General features: G+C 33.9%; 1 protein-coding gene across 11 annotated transcripts in view; it reads left to right on the top strand.

The window, feature by feature from the left end:
- LOC149806581 (choline transporter-like protein 1) overlaps positions 1 to 22603 on the top strand; it is a 209556-nt gene that overhangs the window by 142563 nt on the left and 44390 nt on the right. For all 11 annotated transcript variants that reach the window (XM_089954977.1, XM_089954968.1, XM_089954995.1 and 8 more), the window contains one exon: positions 18783 to 18872. In XM_089954977.1, the coding sequence (XP_089811103.1) occupies positions 18783 to 18872 (90 nt within the window). The remainder of the gene's footprint in view (positions 1 to 18782; positions 18873 to 22603) is intronic.

The raw sequence follows: 22603 nt of genomic DNA, 5'->3' as shown, positions 1-22603 counted from the left end.
TCTAGATGAAGCTAAATACATATTTTTACTTTACACATTTAGACATAGCAGGACTATACACTTCATGGTTTTTTAAAATATATTTTGAATAAAAATTTCAGAGCTATACTGATTTAGATAAACAATTATCCTCAGTTAAGATCTGTCTCACATCGAGAACAAACCTCTGTGACCATTGCTATTGACAATAGATGATTCATTTTGAAGATAAGTGGGTATTGTATGTTTTTTGATAGTAATGTTCATGGTTTTTGGATATTTTGTTTTATTTTATATTTTGTGGAGGAATTTACATCATTTTTTGGCCTATGTACCACTAAGGAAGGTTTCTGTTTGTGTTAGAACATGTCAAAAATGTGAAATTGCAGTATAAGCAGTAACATGATTGTCTACCTGAGGATGATTATCTTACCTGGAATGTTTCTCTCCTTATTCTGTTTTATTTGTTAAAGGATAAGGTAAATTACTGATGGTTATTGTTGTCATCATTTGGAGGCAGTTTTTGTAAATAAAGTTTTCACTGTTAATTTGAGACTGTTTTAAGTTTTTGCTGCTTTATTTCTGAAGCTGTTCTTAAAAAATCTTGTAATTTGAAAGAGTTGGCTCGTCATAGCTTCATCATAGCATTTTTACCTTCCCTTCCTGTTTCTGAAAAGGTTAACAGCATACCATAATTTCATTTTGTTTTCTTGCAGCAAAAACTAATTGTTTTGCTGTTGTAAAATGTACAAATTTATTTCATTAACCCTGGTTCTGCTGGGTGGTTGGTTTTGTTTTTTGTGCATGACCTGGTTACCGCTGCTAATTTTGACTCTGATTGCCCCAACTATATGTCCTAAGTTGTTTTAGAAAACATACATTCTGAGCTGATTGCCCAACTATATGTCCTAAGTTGTCTTAGAAAACATACATTCTGGGCTGATTGCCCCAACTATATGTCCTAAGTTGTTTTAAAAAACATACATTCTTAGCTGAATGCCCCAACTATATGTCCAACTATATGTCCTAAGTTGTTTTAAAAAACATACATTCTGAGCTGAATGCCCCAACTATATGTCCAACTATATGTCCTAAGTTGTTTTAAAAAACATACATTCTGAGCTGAATGCCCCAACTATATGTCTTAAGTTGTTTTAGAAAACATACATTCTGAGCTGATTGCCCCAACTCTATGTCCTAAGTTGTTTTAGAAAACATACATTCTGAGCTGATTGCCCCAACTATATGTCCTAAGTTGTTTTAGAAAACATACATTCTGGCTGAATGCCCCAACTATATGTCCTAAGTTGTTTTAGAAAACATACATTCTGAGCTGAATGCCCCAACTATATGTCCTAAGTTGTTTTGGAAAACATACATTCTGGGCTGAATGCCCCAACTATATGTCCTAAGTTGTTTTAGAAAACATACATTCTGCGCTGAATGCCTCAACTATATGTCCTAAGTTGTTTAAGAAAACATACATTCTTGGCTGAATGCCCCAACTATATGTCCTAAGTTGTTTTAGAAAACATACATTCTTGGCTGAATGCCCCAACTATATGTCCTAAGTTGTTTTAGAAAACATACATTCTTGGCTGAATGCCCCAACTATATGTCCTAAGTTGTTTTAGAAAACATACATTCTGGGCTGATTGCCCCAACTATATGTGCTAAGTTGTTTTAGTAAACATACATTCTGAGCTGAATGCCCCAACTATATGTCCAACATATATGTCCTAAGTTGTTTTAGAAAACATACATTCTGAGCTGAATCCACATGAAAAAGTATTAACTGTCAGATTGGAGTGAAATTGTACAGAGTGATGCATTTGTGCGTGCAGATTGTACAGAGTGATGCATTAGTGCATGCAGATTGTACAGAGTGATGCATTTGTGCATGCTGATTGTACAGTGATGCATTAGTGCATGTGGATTGTACAGAGATGCATTAGTGCATGCATATTGTACAGAGTGATGCATTAGTGCATGCAGATTGTACAGAGTGATGCATTTGTGCATGCTGATTGTACAGTGATGCATTAGTGCATGCAGATTGTACAGAGATGCATTTGTGCATGCAGATTGTACAGTGATGCATTAGTGCATGCTGATTGTACAGAGATGCATTTATGCATGCAGATTGTACAGAGTGATGCATTTGTGCATGCAGATTTACAGAGTGATGCATTTGTGCATGCAGATTGTACAGAGTGATGCATTAGTGCATGCAGATTGTACAGAGTGATGCATTAGTGCATGCAGATTGTACAGTGATGCATTTGTGCATACAGATTGTACAGTGTGATGCATTTGTGCATGCTGATTGTACAGTGATGCATCAGTGCATGCTGATTGTACAGAGTGATGCATTTGTGCATGCAGATTGTACAGAGTGATGCATTAGTGCATGCTGATTGTACAGAGTGATGCATTAGTGCATGCATATTGTACAGAGTGATCCTTTTGTGCATGCAGATTGTACAGTGATGCATTTGTGCATGCAGATTGTACAGTGATGCATTTGTGCATGCTGATTGTACAGAGTGATGCATTTGTGCATGCAGATTGTACAGAGTGATGCATTAGTGCATGCTGATTGTACAGAGTGATGCATTTGTGCATGCAGATTGTACAGAGTGATGCATTAGTGCATGCTGATTGCTAACATGAAAAAAGTCAGCCAAATTGTCTTCTTTTCATGGTTACCTTAGCAAACCAAAATTCTAATAGTGAGGAAAAATATATTTGGAAAAGAAAAAATATTATATATTCTTTTTGCCACAAGTATAAGTATCCAAAATGTATATGTGGTTAGACAAATTGTTGTCTACATATCAGTTTTATTCTCAATGCATTATTTGTAGGTCTAATCTGGATGTTTTAAGTTTTATTTTCTAACATGTCCATACATTTCAGTATGTTTTAACTTATAGTTGTTGCAAACTTTCTTTACTGTTAAATAAATCACAGATTGTTTCAACATGAAATGTGACTCTATTCTTGTTAAATAATGGTAAGGAAACAATGTAGAAAATGATAAATAAATATGGTTTTCTTTGGTTACAATAGTAACCACAAATATTCTTACAAAGTATGAAAGGCTTCAAAACGATGTGGAATACAGTACAAGAAGATCCTTTGGCAGAATTTTTATCAAAATAAAAACAGCATTCACTCTTCAAATAATAAAAGTAATTGAAAGTTCAAACTTTACTATGAAGATAAAATAGTAATAATTACACCTGCTGAACAATTACTCTGTGTGTGTGTGTGTTTGTGTGAAGATAATGCTGTTGTGAAGTCAAGCTAAGGTGGGAAAACAAAACTAATATAATTTTCGCTTTCCAAATTGGTTGAAGGAAAGATCTTTTGCCGCTTGTCTTTTTTTGCAAACAGAAATAAGTGCAAATTCCACTGCTAACAAGAATCAATTTGACATGTGTAATGACTTTCACCAAATCCAGCTGCAATTATACCATCAACTGCAAAAGACTTATTTTTCTTTAAATCTTTTTCTATTATGACAAAGAAATTAAAAAATAAAATTATTTTTCTTTCCAATATTTAAAAATATTTTGAAAGGTTGCTTTCTGTTCATGTATTTAAAAAGTCCTTTGGGGTATCTCATGAATTTTTTTATATTTAAACCCATTGTGTTTCCTGCATCTAAATTTTTCTTTTCCTAGTAATATATGGGTTGAATACATATCACAAGTAATTGATAAAACATATTTTGTTATTGCTTTTAAAGATTACATTTCTTGCTCTGTGACTTCAGGGTATTGGAATAACTTTCCTTATAAGACCGTGCAATTCTAAGCTGCAACTACAGATGGCTGGTAAAGCTGTTTAAATTACAACTGTTACACTTCTGATCTGTGTATTTAATTTTATAATCTTCTACGATCTCTACAGCACTGCACAATTTTAATTGGGGCCCCGAGTGGCCGAGTGGTCTAAAGCGCTCTCCGTTACGGATCACTGCCATCTCACCTCTGTCTGCGTGGGTTCGAGTCTCGGATTCGGCTAATGTGGGTATGTGAGAAAGCTTGCCAGTAGCTTCTCGTGGGTCGGTGGTTCTTTCTGGGGTTTTCCGGGGTTCTTCCTCCACCATTAATACTGGCCGCCATATATAGCCTATCGTGTGCTGAAAAATGGCGTTAAACCCTACAACAACAACAACAACAATTTTAATTTGATATGTGCAGCATTATTATTATTACAGCAATAATAATAACAAGAATACTTTATTTAATAAGGGTAGCTCAGTTAGAATACAGATCTATCTTGAGGCACCGTCTCTGCATGAATCTTACTAACAGATCAAAAGGAACAATCAAGTGATATGACTTAACATTACTCTGAACAGCTCTATCATATGGAGAAGAAGAAGAAAAAGATTAGCATGCACAAAGACAAAACATTTGGAATAGATAAAGGAATTTTGCACAAATATAATGACTATAATTGCATGTAGAGATTTATCAAAATCAAAATGTATATATTTGAGATATTTTTCTTCTTAAAAATCTTGCAACAGAGTGGCTAATGTAACAGAAGTGGGCACAGATTTCATATATTTGTTCCAAAATATTTAAAACCATGTTGAAAATGTTCAGTATTGGGTTTTGGACTGTAAAATATAGGGCACATGATTTTCATAAACAGTTCTCATATATTCATGCACATAACAGTTTATAAATTTGCAGGCAAACACTGCCTTTTGAAAGTTTATTATATCATTTATTTGAAGCTGTTTCAGTTCCTGGAATTTAATTCTATATGGTGTGTCAGAAGGAGCATCCAGCATGAGCAAGCCACTCTCTTATATACCTTGTTTTTTTATTTCTAATTTACTTTTGAGGCAGTTTCTGCATATTATCCAACAATAGTCAATAACTGACACAATGTATGCATTGTTGTAGATTAGTCTAGTTTGTGTGGTAGGTATTTCATACTTTTATTCAGCAAAGTTATTTTGCTTGATAGAGATCTACAGACGTAGTATATTTGTCCCATTTTAAATCATTTTCAGCTATTGCTCCTAAAAAAATTCTTCCTTCATATTTTCAATGAGTTGCCCATTTATTATCAAATTTACAAGTTTCTCAGAAGTGGAATGCATTTTAGATGAGGTTATTACCATATATTTTGTTTTTATTCAATTTATAACCTTTTATTTTGACAACATCTCAGCATTTCTTTTATTGGAGTCCAGTAGAGCTTCTACAGTAATTACGGTAACATCATCTGCAAATAAGTTTGTGTTTGTGTGCTTTCCTCATTGCAGAATATCATTTGTAAAAATAAGAAATAGCAATGGGCCTAAAATAGACCCCTTTGGAACACCATGATTAATTTCCATTGAGCTAGGTTGAACGTTTTCAGTAGCAACTTTTTGCATCTTGTTACATAGACAGGATGAGAACCAGTCTAATTCATTAGTATCAGATTTATAGCATAATTAAGGAACATCATGATCAACTAAATCAAAAGCCTTCCTGAAATCTAGAAGTACTACACATATTGTTTTCCTCTTGTTAATTTCCTGGGCCAAGATATTGAGTTTTGTTCAAGCTGTTTGACCTGAGTGACCCTTGTAAAAACCTGATTGTTCTTGTGAAGAGTGAGAATGTTTGGACATAATCATATACTTGCCTAGCAATCTGTTTTTCAGAGATTTTTGATAATATAAAGCTAATAGAAATAAGACTAGTTTCCCAGTACAACTTAGAGCCTTTTTATGCATTGGAGTTACTTTTGTTCATTGTATTTGAGAAAACACCAGAGTTGATATATTTATTAATGGCATAAGCTATAGATTAATTAGTAGGGTATATTCTAGTTAGAATATAATGGTGTAAAGATTTTGGATCATATATGGTACCAAAAGTCAGCTGAGAAACTATTGGTATGACTGCAAAGCAAAATGTGTTTTTTTTTATCTTTACCACCACAAATGAGTGTTTACGAACCTCAGATACACAACGTGCATGTGAGTTTGCAGTACTCCTGTGAGCTTTTGGGTATTGTACTCCTGTAAGTGCCTGTTTTTTGTTTTTTCTGGTGCAGTACTTGTGCAAGCTTTTGGGTACTGTACTTGTGTAAGTGCAACATATTTTCTTGAGTGCAGTAGTAGTACAGGTGGCTGACACAAGCTTAATGCTGAAAAAAATAAATAGCCTGAAGAAAAAGAAATCACACGAAGTGACAAATGTTCATAAGGTGAATACTATGAACCAGTCTGACACTGGACTCTATGTAGTAGTCTAGTGTCAGCACAGGTCATAGATCCGATCTAAGGAAATTTTGTCACTTTTATCATTATAGGTAGGCTCCATTTATTTTTCTTTGGCAGGCAAGTATAATGTAGCTTAAAACAAATGGTGTTGATGTACATGTCTCTATGTTTGTGACCTAATAAATAATAAAGCAGGATTCTCCCATTTTCATGACAAGTCAGTTTGTCAAGGCTTTTTCTGATTATGTATATAACACTGTATTAGGATGTCTCTTGTTTCTTACCATTGGAGAATCAAAATTGTTTTTGAAACATAGGTTTTTAGAAATAAAATTGTTTTAAAACAATGTATGAAAATTACAAGGTATGACAAAATTATTTTGTCAGAATTCTTTTTGGTGTCCAAACAACATGTCCAAAAGCAAGCAGAAAATAGGGTCTGCAGAAAACAGGGTCTGCAGGATTTGAATCATGCATTATTTTCATATGTCCAGGATATTCACTTTTCATGCTGTCTTTGAAGTCTAGATTGTTCTTCAAACATTACTAGTGAACCTGGATTTTCTGCCATGCTCATTTTTCTGCAGTAATCCTAGTTGTTTGAAGTGGTCCCAAAATAAAAGGAACAAATGGAATGAATAACAGGTGTTAATCTTATCAATGGAAAATGAGCAGTAATGGGAAAGAATTGAGAAGATTAGAGATTTTAAATATAACCCAGCTTTTGAGTAACATATATACTTGCTTATAAGCCAAGTCCAATTGTAAACTTCACAGACCCAGATCCACCATCACATAATGCACCAGCAGATATGAGTTTGTGCCATTTGTTAGGAGTAATCAGAATGAACAACAAAGGCCCTGTTCTGCTGGTGCATCTTACGATGGCTGATCGGGATCTAAGTTGCTTACATGGGACTCAGTTTATAAGCAAGTATGCATGGTAGATTAATGGATATTGTGGCAAAATGCACCAGACGCCATTTATTATGTGACACTAAAAAGAAGATCAACCATTTGTAAAGTCTTAATGTCATTAGATTGTTAACAGAGATATATGATGACTTTATCAGATATTTTGTTCAAATTAATGGTCAGGGTTTTTTTCTTCTTCACAGTGCAGTGTACAAGTACAAGTGCCATTTGCATTAGTTGTACTGCACATTAAGAGCACTTCTGATCACAGAAATAAGTACTCTTCAGCTACTGTATATACTTACATATCAATCAGTTCCAGCTACTGTATATACTTACATATCAATCAGTTCCAGCTACTGTATATACTTACATATCAATCAGTCCCTGCTAATGTATATACTTGCATATCAATCAGTTCCAGCTACTGTATATAATTACATATCAATCAGTCCCAGCTATTATATATATTTACATATCAATCAGTCCCAGCTACTGTATATACTTACACATCAATCAGTTCCAGCTACTATAGATATACTTACATATCAATGAGTCCCAGCTACTATATATACTTACATATCAATCAGTCCCAGCTACTGTATATACTTACATATCAATCAGTCCCAGCTAATGTATATACTTGCATATCAATCAGTCCCAGCTGCTGTATATACTTACATATCAATCAGTTCCAGCTACTATAGATATACTTACATATCAATCAGTCCCAGCTACTATATATACTTACATATCAATCAGTCCCAGTTACTGTATATACTTACATATCAATCAGTTCCAGCTACTATAGATATACTTACATATCAATCAGTCCCAGCTACTATATATACTTACATATCAATCAGTCCCAGCTACTGTATATACTTACATATTAATCAGTTCAGCTACTATATATTTATATACTTACATATCAGTCAGTTCCAGCTACTGAATATACTTACATATCAATCAGTCCCAGCTACTGTATATACTTACATATCAGTCCCAGCTACTATATATACTTACATATCAATCAGTCCCAGTTACTGTATATACTTACATATTAATTAGTCCCAGCTATTGTATATACTTACATATCAATCAGTCCCAGCTACTGTATATACTTGCATATCAATCAGTCCCAGCTACTGTATATACTTACATATCAATCAGTCCCAGCTACTGTATATACTTACATATCAATCAGTTCCAGCTACTATATATATACTTACATATCAATCAGTCCCTGCTACTGTATATGCTTACATATCAATCAGTCCCAGCTACTGTATATACTTACATATCAATCAGTTCCAGCTACTATATATATACTTACATATCAATCAGTCCCTGCTACTGTATATGCTTACATATCAATCAGTCCCAGCTACTGTATATACTTGCATATCAATCAGTTCCAGTTACTATATATACTTACATATTAATTAGTCCCAGCTACTGTATATACTTACATATCAGTCAGTCCCAGCTACTGTGTATGCAAGTTACATATAATCAGTCCCAGCTACTGTATATACTTACATATTAATCAGTTCAGCTACTATATATTTATATACTTACATATCAGTCAGTTCCAGCTACTGAATATACTTACATATCAATCAGTCCCAGCTACTGTATATACTTACATATCAGTCCCAGCTACTATATATACTTACATATCAATCAGTCCCAGTTACTGTATATACTTACATATCAATCAGTTCCAGCTACTATAGATATACTTACATATCAATCAGTTCAAGCTACTGTATATACTTACATATCAATCAGTTCCAGCTACTGTATATACTTACATATTAATTAGTCCCAGCTATTGTATATACTTACATATCAATCAGTCCCAGCTACTGTATATACTTGCATATCAATCAGTCCCAGCTACTGTATATACTTACATATCAATCAGTCCCAGCTACTGTATATACTTACATATCAATCAGTTCCAGCTACTATATATATACTTACATATCAATCAGTCCCTGCTACTGTATATGCTTACATATCAATCAGTCCCAGCTACTGTATATACTTGCATATCAATCAGTTCCAGTTACTATATATACTTACATATTAATTAGTCCCAGCTACTGTATATACTTACATATCAGTCAGTCCCAGCTACTGTGTATGCAAGTTACATATAATCAGTCCCAGCTACTGTATATACTTGCATATCAATCAGTTCCAGCTGCTATGTATATATACTTACATATCAATCAGTTCCAGCTACTGTATATACTTACATATCAATCAGTCCCAGTTACTATATATACTTGCATATCAATCAGTCCCAGCTACTGTATATACTTACATATCAATCAGTCCCAGCTATTATATATACTTACATATCAATCAGTTCCAGCTATTATATATACTTACATATCAATCAGCCCCAGCTACTGTATATACTTACATATCAATCAGTTCCAGCTACTATATATACTTACATATCAATCAGTCCCAGTTACTATATATACTTGCATATCAATCAGTCCCAGCAACCGTATATACATACATATCAATCAGTCCCAGCTACTGTATATACTTTTAAATCAATCAGTCCCAGCTACTGTATATACTTACATATCAATCAGTCCCTGCTACTGTATATGCTTACATATCAATCAGTCCCAGCTACTGTATATACTTGCATATCAATCAGTTCCAGTTACTATATATACTTACATATTAATTAGTCCCAGCTACTGTATATACTTACATATCAATCAGTGCCAGCTACTGTGTATGCAAGTTACATATAATCAGTCCCAGCTACTGTATATACTTGCATATCAATCAGTTCCAGCTGCTATGTATATATACTTACATATCAATCAGTTCCAGCTACTGTATATACTTACATATCAATCAGTCCCAGTTACTATATATACTTGCATATCAATCAGTCCCAGCTACTGTATATACTTACATATCAATCAGTCCCAGCTATTATATATACTTACATATCAATCAGTTCCAGCTATTATATATACTTACATATCAATCAGCCCCAGCTACTGTATATACTTACATATCAATCAGTTCCAGCTACTATATATACTTACATATCAATCAGTCCCAGTTACTATATATACTTGCATATCAATCAGTCCCAGCAACCATATATACATACATATCAATCAGTCCCAGCTACTGTATATACTTTTAAATCAATCAGTCCCAGCTACTGTATATACTTACATATCAATCAGTCCCAGCTATTATATATACTTACATATCAATCAGTTCCAGCTACTGTATATACTTACATATCAATCAGTCCCAGCTACTGTATATACTTTTAAATCAATCAGTCCCAGCTACTGTATATAGTTAAATATCAATCAGTCCCAGCTATTATATATACTTACATATCAATCAGTTCCAGCTATTATATATACTTACATATCAATCAGCCCCAGCTACTGTATATACTTACATATCAGTCAGTCCCAGCTACTATATATACTTACATATCAATCAGTTCCAGCTACTGTATATACTTTTAAATCAATCAGTCCCAGCTGCTATATATACTTACATATCAATCAGTCCCAGCTATTATATATACTTACATATCAATCAGTTCCAGCTACTGTATATACTTACATATCAATCAGTCCCAGCTACTGTATATACTTTTAAATCAATCAGTCCCAGCTACTGTATATACTTACATATCAATCAGTCCCAGCTATTATATATACTTACATATCAATCAGTTCCAGCTATTATATATACTTACATATCAGTCAGCCCCAGCTACTGTATATACTTACATATCAATCAGTTCCAGCTACTATATATACTTACATATCAATCAGTCCCAGCTACTATATATACTTGCATATCAATCAGTTCCAGCTGCTATATATATATATATATATATATACTTATATATCAGTCAGTCCTAGCTACTATATATACTTACATATCAATCAGTTCCAGCTACTATATATACTTACATATCAATCAGTTCCAGATACTGTATATATACTTACATATCAATCAGTTCCAGCTTGCCAGTAGCTTCTCGTGGGTCGGTGGTTCTTTCCAGGGGTTTTCCTGGGTTCTTCCTCCACCATTAATACTGGCCGCCATGTATAGCCTATCGTGTGCTGAAAAATGGCGTTAAACCCTACAACAACAACAACAACAGTTCCAGCTACTGTATATACTTACATATCAATCAGTCCCAGCTACTATATATACTTGCATATCAATCAGTTCCAGCTACTGTATATACTTGTATATCAATCAGTTCCTGCTACTGTATATACTTACATATCAATCAGTCCCAGCTACTATATATACTTGCATATCAATCAGTCCCAGCTACTGTATATACTTGTAAATCAATCAGTTCCTGCTACTGTATATACTTACATATCAATCAGTTCCAGCTGCTATATATATATACTTACATATTAATCAGTCCCAGCTACTATATATACTTACATATCAATCAGTTCCAGCTGCTATATATATATATATATACTTACATATCAATCGGTCCCAGCTACTATATATACTTATATATCAATCAGTTCCAGCTACTGTATATACTTACATATCAATCAGTTCCAGCTGCTGTATATACTTGTATATCAATCAGTTCCAGCTGCTATATATATATATATACTTACATATCAATCAGTCCCAGCTACTATATATACTTGCATATCAATCAGTCCCAGTTACTGTATATACTTGCATATCAATCAGTCCCAGCTACTGTATATACTTGTAAATCAATCAGTTCCTGCTACTATATATACTTGTAAATCAATCAGTTCCTGCTACTATATATACTTACATATCAATCAGTCCCAGCTGCTATATATACTTACATATTAATCAGTCCCAGCTACTATATATACTTACATATCAATCAGTCCCAGCTACTATATATACTTGCATATCAATCAGTCCCAGCTACTGTATATACTTGTAAATCAATCAGTTCCTGCTACTGTATATACTTACATATCAATCAGTTCCAGCTGCTATATATATATACTTACATATTAATCAGTCCCAGCTACTATATATACTTACATATCAATCAGTTCCAGCTGCTATATATATATATATACTTACATATCAATCGGTCCCAGCTACTATATATACTTATATATCAATCAGTTCCAGCTACTGTATATACTTACATATCAATCAGTCCCAGCTACTATATATACTTGCATATCAATCAGTCCCAGCTACTGTATATACTTGTAAATCAATCAGTTCCTGCTACTGTATATACTTACATATCAATCAGTTCCAGCTGCTATATATATATACTTACATATTAATCAGTCCCAGCTACTATATATACTTGCATATCAATCAGTCCCAGCTACTGTATATACTTGTAAATCAATCAGTTCCTGCTACTGTATATACTTACATATCAATCAGTTCCAGCTGCTATATATATATACTTACATATCAATCAGTTCCAGCTGCTATATATATATATATACTTACATATCAATCGGTCCCAGCTACTATATATACTTATATATCAATCAGTTCCAGCTACTGTATATACTTACATATCAATCAGTCCCAGCTACTATATATACTTGCATATCAATCAGTCCCAGTTACTGTATATACTTGCATATCAATCAGTCCCAGCTACTGTATATACTTGTAAATCAATCAGTTCCTGCTACTATATATACTTGTAAATCAATCAGTTCCTGCTACTATATATACTTACATATCAATCAGTTCCAGCTACTATATATACTTACATATCAATCAGTTCCAGCTACTGTATATACTTACATATCAATCAGTCCCAGCTGCTATATATACTTGCATATCATTCACTTTTGTGCTTGCTACACGTTATGGTGGGGCCCCGAGTGGCCGAGTGGTCTAAAGCGCTCTCCGTTACGGATCACTGCCATCTCACCTCTGTCTGTGCCGGTTCGAGTCTCGGATTCAGCTAGTGTGGGTATGTGAGAAAGCTTGCCAGTAGCTTCTCTTGGGTCGGTGGTTCTTTCCAGGGTTTTCCTGGGTTCTTCCTCCACCATTAATACTGACCGCCATGTATAGCCTATCGTGTGCTGAAAAATGGCGTTAAACCCCATAACAACAATAACAACAATAACAACACGTTATGGTAAATGACCAAAGAAACTTGTAGTTCGTATTTGCTTATAACAAGTTGTGAGATTTATGCACAGAGATGCATCAGTTGTCAGGGTTGAATTGCATTGATTTTCTAATGTGTCTGTGAAATGTGGTCTGTTTTCAGCATTGCATTGTGAGGGAAAGTGTGGCTATTAAGGAAACTCAAAGGTTATTTCTTTAATGAATCAAACAGTATTGTTATGATTTTTTTCCCTTCATATCAGAGATGAATAGGTATTATCAATATTGGTATTAACTTCTTACATGAGCCTTCCTTCTCTTCAGTTTGTTTTTTTGTAATTTGCTTCTTCTGTAGTACTTTGATTTTCCACCAAAATCTCTTCTTGGTTCCAGTTCAATAAAGATTAGTTAATGCCAGTAAAGAACATCTTCTAATTTTCAAACATTGATTGGTTGGTTGATTGATTGACTTCACTCTGATTGGTAGACATCTTTATAGTTATATTGGTCCCACAATAATTATCCAAATACCTAACAGTGTGGGCAGATAGAGAAACTCAGGCTAGTTCAGAGTGTCTTTATGATGATTCCATTGTGGTGGATTACAAATAATGACAGCTTACCCATTACTTGCATGATAGTTGTATTCCCAAGAGTGGTTGCATAACGTGAAATAGTGTACCTCATAAGTTTTTGTTTCAGTACCTTTGGGTTTTATTTTTTAAAATGTCATTTAATGAACTTTATTGCCATTCATTTTAGCTGATTACAAATTCAAGTTATTTTGTGCTAGACAAATAACATTTTCATCAGTTTTTGGCCTTCACTAAAATAAATTATTAAAAATTTGTATGAAATCACAATAATGCAAAACACACATTAGTAAGAATCACGCAAGTCAGGGGATACCATTCTTTACCAGATTTCTACGAGTCTTCCTGTTGGGTCTTTCAGTTTCTTGTGTACAGAACCATCTATTGTAAAATGTTCTTTGTATTTCAGAGAACTGTCTTGCCATTTTGCTGAGAAAAGTGTAGCCTTCAATGTGATACACTGTAATTTTCAGAATGTGCAGCAGTGTAAGAGGACAACTAGTCTGGATCACCCAGCCTGCTTTGGCTTTCATCATTATGCAATGGAAACCCAAATAAGGGCCTGGGGATTAAATCAGAACAAAGCAAAAATGAGGCACCTGAAATTTCGTAAAGCTTGATGATGGTACTTGGAGCATTTACTAAGAGTAAATTTAAAAATAAAAAAATTAAAATAGATTAAGACATCAAAATCTCAATGATGTCAACAGCTTCTAAAGGGATCAGATTTAAATGTATCTACTTAATGAAAACAGTCAACAAGGGGGAGTGTTTTTTTTCATATTTTCCCAAGGCTGATAATGGCAGCTTCTCAAGAGATTGACAAATTATTGGTATTGTTAATTATAATGACTAGTTTATTCTGCATCACAAACATTTGTTACATGGTACAGTTTCTTATGTGATGCAGTTATTATGGAAATTACTAACAATTGGTTTGCTGTATCTTGCATTTCCTATGCCTCAGTGAGGCTTTCATTGGGGAATGGCTTAATGTTTGCCAGTGTTTATTTCAAAATCCTTGTGAGACAGTTTTTTGTTGTTGACATAATGGTACTGGTCCCAGAGGCTTGGCAAACCCATAATTCCCAGCTTTTGTGGTAGAAATTGTTTAGTTTAGCTGCAGTACCAACCCTGCTCTTAAAGGAATTATTTCTTCCTTCTTGCTGACTTGCTTGTGTCATTTTGGAAAGAATATGCCTTGCTTATAATTAACTTCATATCGTTTGCTTGTTTTGCATATTGTTTCTTGTACTGTATAGTGGTCTTTGTATTTGGCCTGCCATACTAACCTGCCTAGCTAGTCTGGACCTTTCAATCTGCTTTTTTTGTGTGCCTGACTGTCAGACAATCAAATTGGGTTTGTTGACAATGAGACTTGTATCCCCTCTCATTACGTTTGGGGACTAGTCCACCTCTAAGTAGGTTGTCAATGGATTTCAATAGTTTTAAGAGATGATCCAGGTGACATTTGAGGCTGATCGACTGTCAAGGTAAGAGCAGTGGAGGAGTCTAGCAGTTTATCAGGCCACTTACTAACCAGACTATTTGGTCCTGATGTTTTAGTCTTGTAGTATGTACACTATGTCACAGATGAACTGGGTTCAATGCCTCACCACTACAGTTGGACTTCCATATCCCCTCCCTTTACAATTGAATATTTTGCCAAAGTTTATTTCTGTAATATCATACAATATTAATAAATTTGCAGTGATAGGTGAAAATTTGTTTTCACAGACATGACGAGTTTCAGGAAAATGATGTAAATGAAGTCAGTGCTTATGTGAAATATGTCCAGAAAGTCTTCTTATATTGTCAGATCTATCACTTAGTTTTTATAAATTGAAAAATATATTGTGTACCTTTAAATTCCATCTGAAAGTTTATAGAACTAAATTTTCTCTCCCCCATCCCCAGCCTTTAAAGGAGAGAGCCATATTAGTTTTGTGCTGTTCATCTGCCACATGGACCTTGTAAGCAAGATATCTCAAACACTATTTAGTTATATAATACCAAATCAAATGTCATGACTGATTGGGTTCCAGTGACCTCATTTTCTAAAAAATATACTTTTTAAAACGTTTTGAATGTAACTGTTTCTCACATTTTAGATAGATAAGAAAACTTGTTAGGCATATTTGGATTATTATGTAAATTGCCTGATAACATTTTCAGGCCATTTTGGCAAAGTAATTTTAGACAGATTTTTTACATTTTGAACTTTTTTGTTTATTTTGACAAAAATCATGCAAGCAGGATTATGCAAAAATCACTAGAGGCATTACAAATTAAATCACTAGGTATTACAAGTTATTATTACAAATCACTAGAGGTATTACAAATTAAATTTGGAAGCCATATTTATATTCATTTGTAAAAAACCTTATTACATTTTCAGGTCGGTTTAGCAGGTTTTTCCTCCTTTTTTTCTTCATATAGTGTGTACTTTTTGGACTTGGACATGTATTTTTATTAAAATTTGCTTCCACTGTTAAGCAAAAACCACTTGGGAGACAAATTAAACTATTTGATATTTGTAATGTTTAGATTTTTATGCAGTTATAGATTTGATTATCTCTTACTAACACTGTTTTTGTTTATGGCAGAAGCCTACATTCAGTTAATTTCATGGTTTCTGGATGATGTTTTGTATGTACTCATCATGACAGATTTCTGGATGATGTTTTGTATGTACTCAACGTAACAGATTTCTGGATGATGTTTTGTATGTACTCACCATGACAGATTTCTGGATGATGTTTTGTATGTACTCACCATGACAGATTTCTGGATGATGTTTTGTATGTACTCAACATAACAGATTTCTGGATGATTTCTGGATGATGTTTTGTATGTACTTATCATGACAGATTTCTGGATGATGTTTTGTATGTACTTATCATGACAGATTTCTGGATGATGTTTTGTATGTACTTATCATGACAGATTTCTGGATGATGTTTTGTATGTACTTATCATGACAGATTTCTGGATGATGTTTTGTATGTAGTTATCATGACAGATTTCTGGATGATGTTTTGTATGTACTCATCATGACAGATTTCTGGATGATGTTTTGTATGTACTCATCATGACAGTTTTCTGGATGATGTTTTGTATGTACTTATCATGACAGATTTCTGGATGATGTTTTGTATATACTCATCATGACAGATTTCTGGATGATGTTTTGTATGTACTCACCATGACAGATTTCTCAGTTGTCACAGCCATTCACTGTAATGGTGGGGAATGGGAGGGAGACACATTTGCTTTTAAAAACAAATTCTAATATTTAATTGCTACAGTGAGTATAATATGTATAATGTCATGAAAATTCCATTACATGCTGTATTTAATAAGAGGAAAATAGCTGATAATGTTATGTCCATAATTTCATTTACTTTTGTTAAATTTGAATTTAAGCAAGATTTTATTTCTAGATGTCACATAATACAATGACTTTTAATGAGGTTAACACCTGAGAGACTTGATCAAATAATGTCACTGAAGCAAAGGTAAATATTTCTTTCATCAGATTCATAACTTAGATGGTGACTCAAATCAAAAGGTGATCATTTTATTTTAGGACAACATTACTGAGTGGGATTAGGAATCTCAGCAACTGCATTTCTAAAAATGGCTGATAAACCTATATGCAGTTTTTTCATGACTATATAGAGATTATCATGTTATGACATCCTAACCTTCATTTCTGTTTTTTTGTTTCTGCATAATAATTCTGCACAATCTATCATTACCAAACTTTATAAATGGCTTGTATTTGGGGTAAGGAACAAGCCTATCGATTTTCAGGTCAAAAGAATCAAGGTCCAGTTTACTATTACTGAAAAACAAAAACGGTTTCTGCACAATGACTTCAGTTCTACAGCGTAAACCAGAACCAAACTTTGCTGATGTCTTTCACTTTGGGTAAAGAAGAAGCCTGTCAGTTTCTGGGTCAACAATTCAGCATTCAGTTACAAAATGAAAAGTGGTTTCTGCATAAAAATGTAAATTTATCACTTCACCAGTTTTGTGGATGGCTTACATTTTGATTAAGAAAGGAGCCTATTGATTTGGGGGTTTAAAAAGTCAAGTTTACTGTCACAAAGATCATGGTTTTTGCACAGTAACTTTACTTATGCATCAAAGAACTAGCAGAACTTTGTGGATGGCTTACACTTGGAGTCAGGTGCAAGTCTGTTATTTGGGAGTCCAAAGATCAAGGTCACTGTGGCTGAAAATTGATAAATGCTTTCTGTACAGAAATTTAATTTCTCAGCCATGTACCATCACCAAAGTTTTTTTTATGGCTTACACTTTGAGAACAAAGGGGCCTATTGATTTTGGTGTTAAAAGGTCAGTGGTCAGGGTCACTGTGCATGATACAAGAATGGTTTTTACTTAAAAGCTCACTTTCTAGACTACATACCATGACCAAAGTTTGTGGAGAGCTTGCACTAAAGGCAAGAAAGAGACCTATTGTCACTCCAAGGAAAATGTTTTTTTTGCAAGATGATGTTTGCTCTAAAGTAAGTTCCTTTACTAAATTCTGCTGATGACTTTGAGTTTAGATGATAAAGAAACTCGTTGATACTGGCGTCTAAAGGTCAAATGTCAGGGTGAATTTAATGAGGAAATAATGGTCTCTGCACAATAAATTTAATTCCAAACTGCATTCCTTGTTTGAAAGTCGAAGTCTTTTAGACCAGTTTGCCAATAATCTCCAGTGCATACATGGGGACTATTTAATACTGGGTGGGTGTATTAGATAGAGTTCTTGGTACTCTTGTGCTTCTTAGTCTACAGTATATTCAGTGATAGTTTTTATACACCAGATTCATGAATTTTCTTTATCGATTTAAATATTGTATTTTGAATGTACTAGTCAGATTAATCCATGTTTGCAATTTCAGGTTTTGCTGGCCTCATGGTGCTGTTCATACGGTTCTTGGCCTCTGTCATTGTCTGGGTCATCCTCGCTGTTGCAATTGTTGCAAGTATCGGTATGTCTGTTTATGTTTCAAAATAAAAATAAGAGCTCTTGTTAAGGTCATATATTGTATATTGTACTCCCAGCATTGGAACTAGTGGGATTTATAAAAATGTGAAAAGTGTACTTTGTGGATATTGTACATCACAACTTGAATATTAATCAGGCTGTGTATCTTTAAGAACATGTTAAATGGCCAAGTGACAAGACATGCTTGGTTACACAAGTCATTCCAAGCGTAAATGCCATATCAGGCTTGTGATGTCATAAACTAGATAACAGAAAACATAGTGTTGTGTATTTAGTTCTTAATAAAGTCCCCATGAGAAATGAAAGAGGCAGATAAGACTTAAAAAATTATATATTCTTCTGTAATGTCCTTTAGGCCTGGGGCTGCTTTGTCACTGTTTTGTTGGTCTTGTCATCATATTTTATAATGCACTAATCCCTCAACTACGTGTGCACAGTGGGGTCCAAAAACAGACTACAGCATAAACAAGGACATGAATCATGGAGGGACCTCTGAAAAATTAACAATGTGAATGGTTAGGTGGTTGAATACTTGTTTCAGAATCATATTGGGAATATTTGTTAATAAACAGCTTTTTCTAATGAAGTTCTTTGCTTTTCTATGTAAACTACCTTTATATTCAATATCTGGAAGGTAACTTAAAACGTTACTCTAGTTGGTTTCAGCACACATCACATGTACTAGCAAAAACATCAGTGCATTTTCCATTGGAATGATTGTGCATATTCACTAGTGTTAGTGTAGATTCAGAATAAAACAAGATTATTTATTTCTAAAAAGTAACAGTATTTGGAGAAACCGAAATACTGAAACACATTTTTTAAAAAAATCAATTTATTGTTAGAGAAATACTGATATTGTGATTTTATTGTGAGTTATAGCAAAATGTCTGCTCAACCTTGAGCAAACCATAGAGTGCCCATTCAGGTATTTTAAGATGATTATATACCTTGAGCAAACCATAGAGTGCCCATTCAGGTATTTTAAGATGATTATATACCTTGAGCAAACCATAGAGTGCCCATTCAGGTATTTTAAGATGATTTTATAAAATTTATATTATGCTTGTCCTTAATAAATCATATCTATAAAACAGAGCTTTCCATGCACCTAGTTCCTTTGCTGTCATTGAACTCATTTTTTTAACAAGTGTAATGAACTTCTGACTCATAGATTCTTTAATTATGTTACATGTACTTAGTGCTGTCAGTTTTCATTTAGTCAATTGAAATGAGTTGACTTAACACATAACTAGCTCATATGCAGGTAGTGTTTGCAGTCCTTTTAATGTTTTCTATCCCAATTGATTTTATACAAATGACGACTGATTAACATGATAATATGAAGTAGTTCAACTTTTAATTGATTGCAGAAATGCAGCCAATACTTTCAGAGATCAAAACATAGGTGGTATTTAATTAGATTCTCACAAATTCTTGTTGTCATTGCTTGGACAGTGGATTGACACTTTTCATGTTTGAATACAAGAGGGCACATCATTTATGATGATTATACAGAACTGAATTTAAAGACCATACTAAAATACAAATTTCACTTGACAAAACTTTTTTTACCGGTATTTCTTAAAGTGTTGCCACCAGCTTGCATTCCTGAAATTTTAATTGATATAAATTATCCTGTATTGTTATTTAAAATATACTGATAACTTTGTTTATCATATTTACCGTATATGTTGGGACACCATACATTTATTTTAAAAGTAATTTTGTTGTGCACTGTATGTTCTGGGACACATTGGTTTTTTTTAGTTGTATGTTCTGGGACACCTTTTAAATCATTCAAAAATGACATGTCAGAAAATGCACTCAAATGTAAATCTTATTAAAGAAAACTTTTTTTAAAAAAAATGCTGTGAGTGTTGTTTGTTTACACTTTTCTTCCTAGATGCAAATTTGCTAAGAATAATAGCTCAGTGATAGAAAGAATTGTTTGTGTATATGAGAATGAGTTCAACTTTTTCTGTTCTAATTTATGCTTCAGAAAAGTTTTTTTAAATTAAATGTCAAGGTTTATTTGCTGTTCATGCTTGTTACATGACTTATTTTGGCAAAATAACTGTTGATGTGCATAGTATAAACTATTCGCTGCAATTATGTAAAAATATATTCAGAGAGAGAAAGAAAGAAAGAGATAGAGAGATACAGGTAGATAGTGATGGTACAGAGTGATTGATAAACACACTAATTCCAAAACCGAACATCTTTTATTTACACAGCAATGATATCTGACATAATCCAAGTACAGCTGCACAAACTTGAATGGCACTAATATATTTAATTTAAATCCTTCAATCTGTCCGCATTCTTAATTGCCCACTCAACCTCCTCTGGTTCAAATCCATCAAATTCATCCTCTTCACTGTCACTGCCATCACATTCAGTATCTTTTATGATATTATCCTCACATCTGTTTAAGTTATTGTTAATACCACAAACTTTAAATGATTTTCGGATCAGATCTGGCATGTCTCTAAGTGATTTGACTGATTTCACAATCTGTTTATCTGCACTCTTTATACAAGACCTGTTGTTATTTTCCTTGGAAATGCCCTAAGCTGCTATGAATAAAATTTGTCCAGCTTTTTGTCATGTCAGACTGGACCAGTTTATTTACACTGACATCTAGTGGCTTTAGCTTGAAGGTGCATCCACCCAGAATAACTGCAGGCACCATGTTACCCCATTTCAAAGCCTGTTTTACAGCATCTGTAATATGCGCCCGGAATGAATCCATCACTAAAAGAAATTGTTCCTTTCCTGTATACTTGAGATATATCTCTTTAATCCACCGCAGCATCACCTCCTCATCAACCCAACCCATCTCCTGCTGCGGAAACTGCAGGTACTAAGGTTAGATGCTTTTTATCTGCACAGTCGTACGAATTCTCACACATTTATCACCTTTCTTTTCGACAGTTCGTCTGGGAATGAGATCAAAGTACATAGGAGTTTCATCCGTGTTAGTTATCATCTTGTCTTCGATTTTGTATTCTTCTCTTCTTGCCTTTACAAATTCTTTAAATAATTTCATTTTCTCTTCCAAATCTTCTGGGAGATGCTGGATCATTGTTGTCCATGAACAAAGCACAAGGTTGTGTCGCTTTAAAAAACTTGTTGCCCAGTTCCTACTGGCTTGAAACTCAGTTTCTGGACGTTCACTTGATGCAGATCACATTGGACAAGAACCCACTTTGCAAATTTTTCCATCTAACTCATTGCTATATGATACTGGTCTCCCACTCCTTGCTAAATGTCCCCATTCATTCAGCTGCTGAGAAAAATCTATTTTTTACCAATTTGCAATGGTTGATTTGGGGATTTTTAAATGTTTTGCTGTTACTCGAATTCCATGCAATTTTGAGAAATGTACAACTTCCTCTTTTTGCTTTAATGTAAAACGCTTGTAATGCCCTTGCCTGACATCATCATTTTCATATACATCATCTCTCTCCTGAATGAGGTCTCCAATTTCATGTCTTTTTGCAGCCGGTTCATTTTCTTTTACATCACATTCCTCCTTTCTGGTATGCTTTTTTGGTCAATCTACAGTCCTCTTAGGTTAAGCTTTAGGCGATGCATTTTCTTTCCATGCATGAGGCAAGGCCTCTTCACTACTTGAGTATCACACTACAAACTTATCCATAATAGCGGAGATCTATAATGTGGTTTATTTTGATTCCCCTTTATATATGC

The sequence above is a fragment of the Sinohyriopsis cumingii genome, chromosome 1 (genome assembly GCF_028554795.1).
Source record: "Sinohyriopsis cumingii isolate HCF-2022 chromosome 1, ASM2855479v2, whole genome shotgun sequence".
NCBI classification, from domain to species: domain Eukaryota; kingdom Metazoa; phylum Mollusca; class Bivalvia; order Unionida; family Unionidae; genus Sinohyriopsis; species Sinohyriopsis cumingii.
The sequence above is the reverse complement of the archived record's forward strand: the minus strand, read 5'-3'. Positions and strand labels throughout refer to the sequence as shown.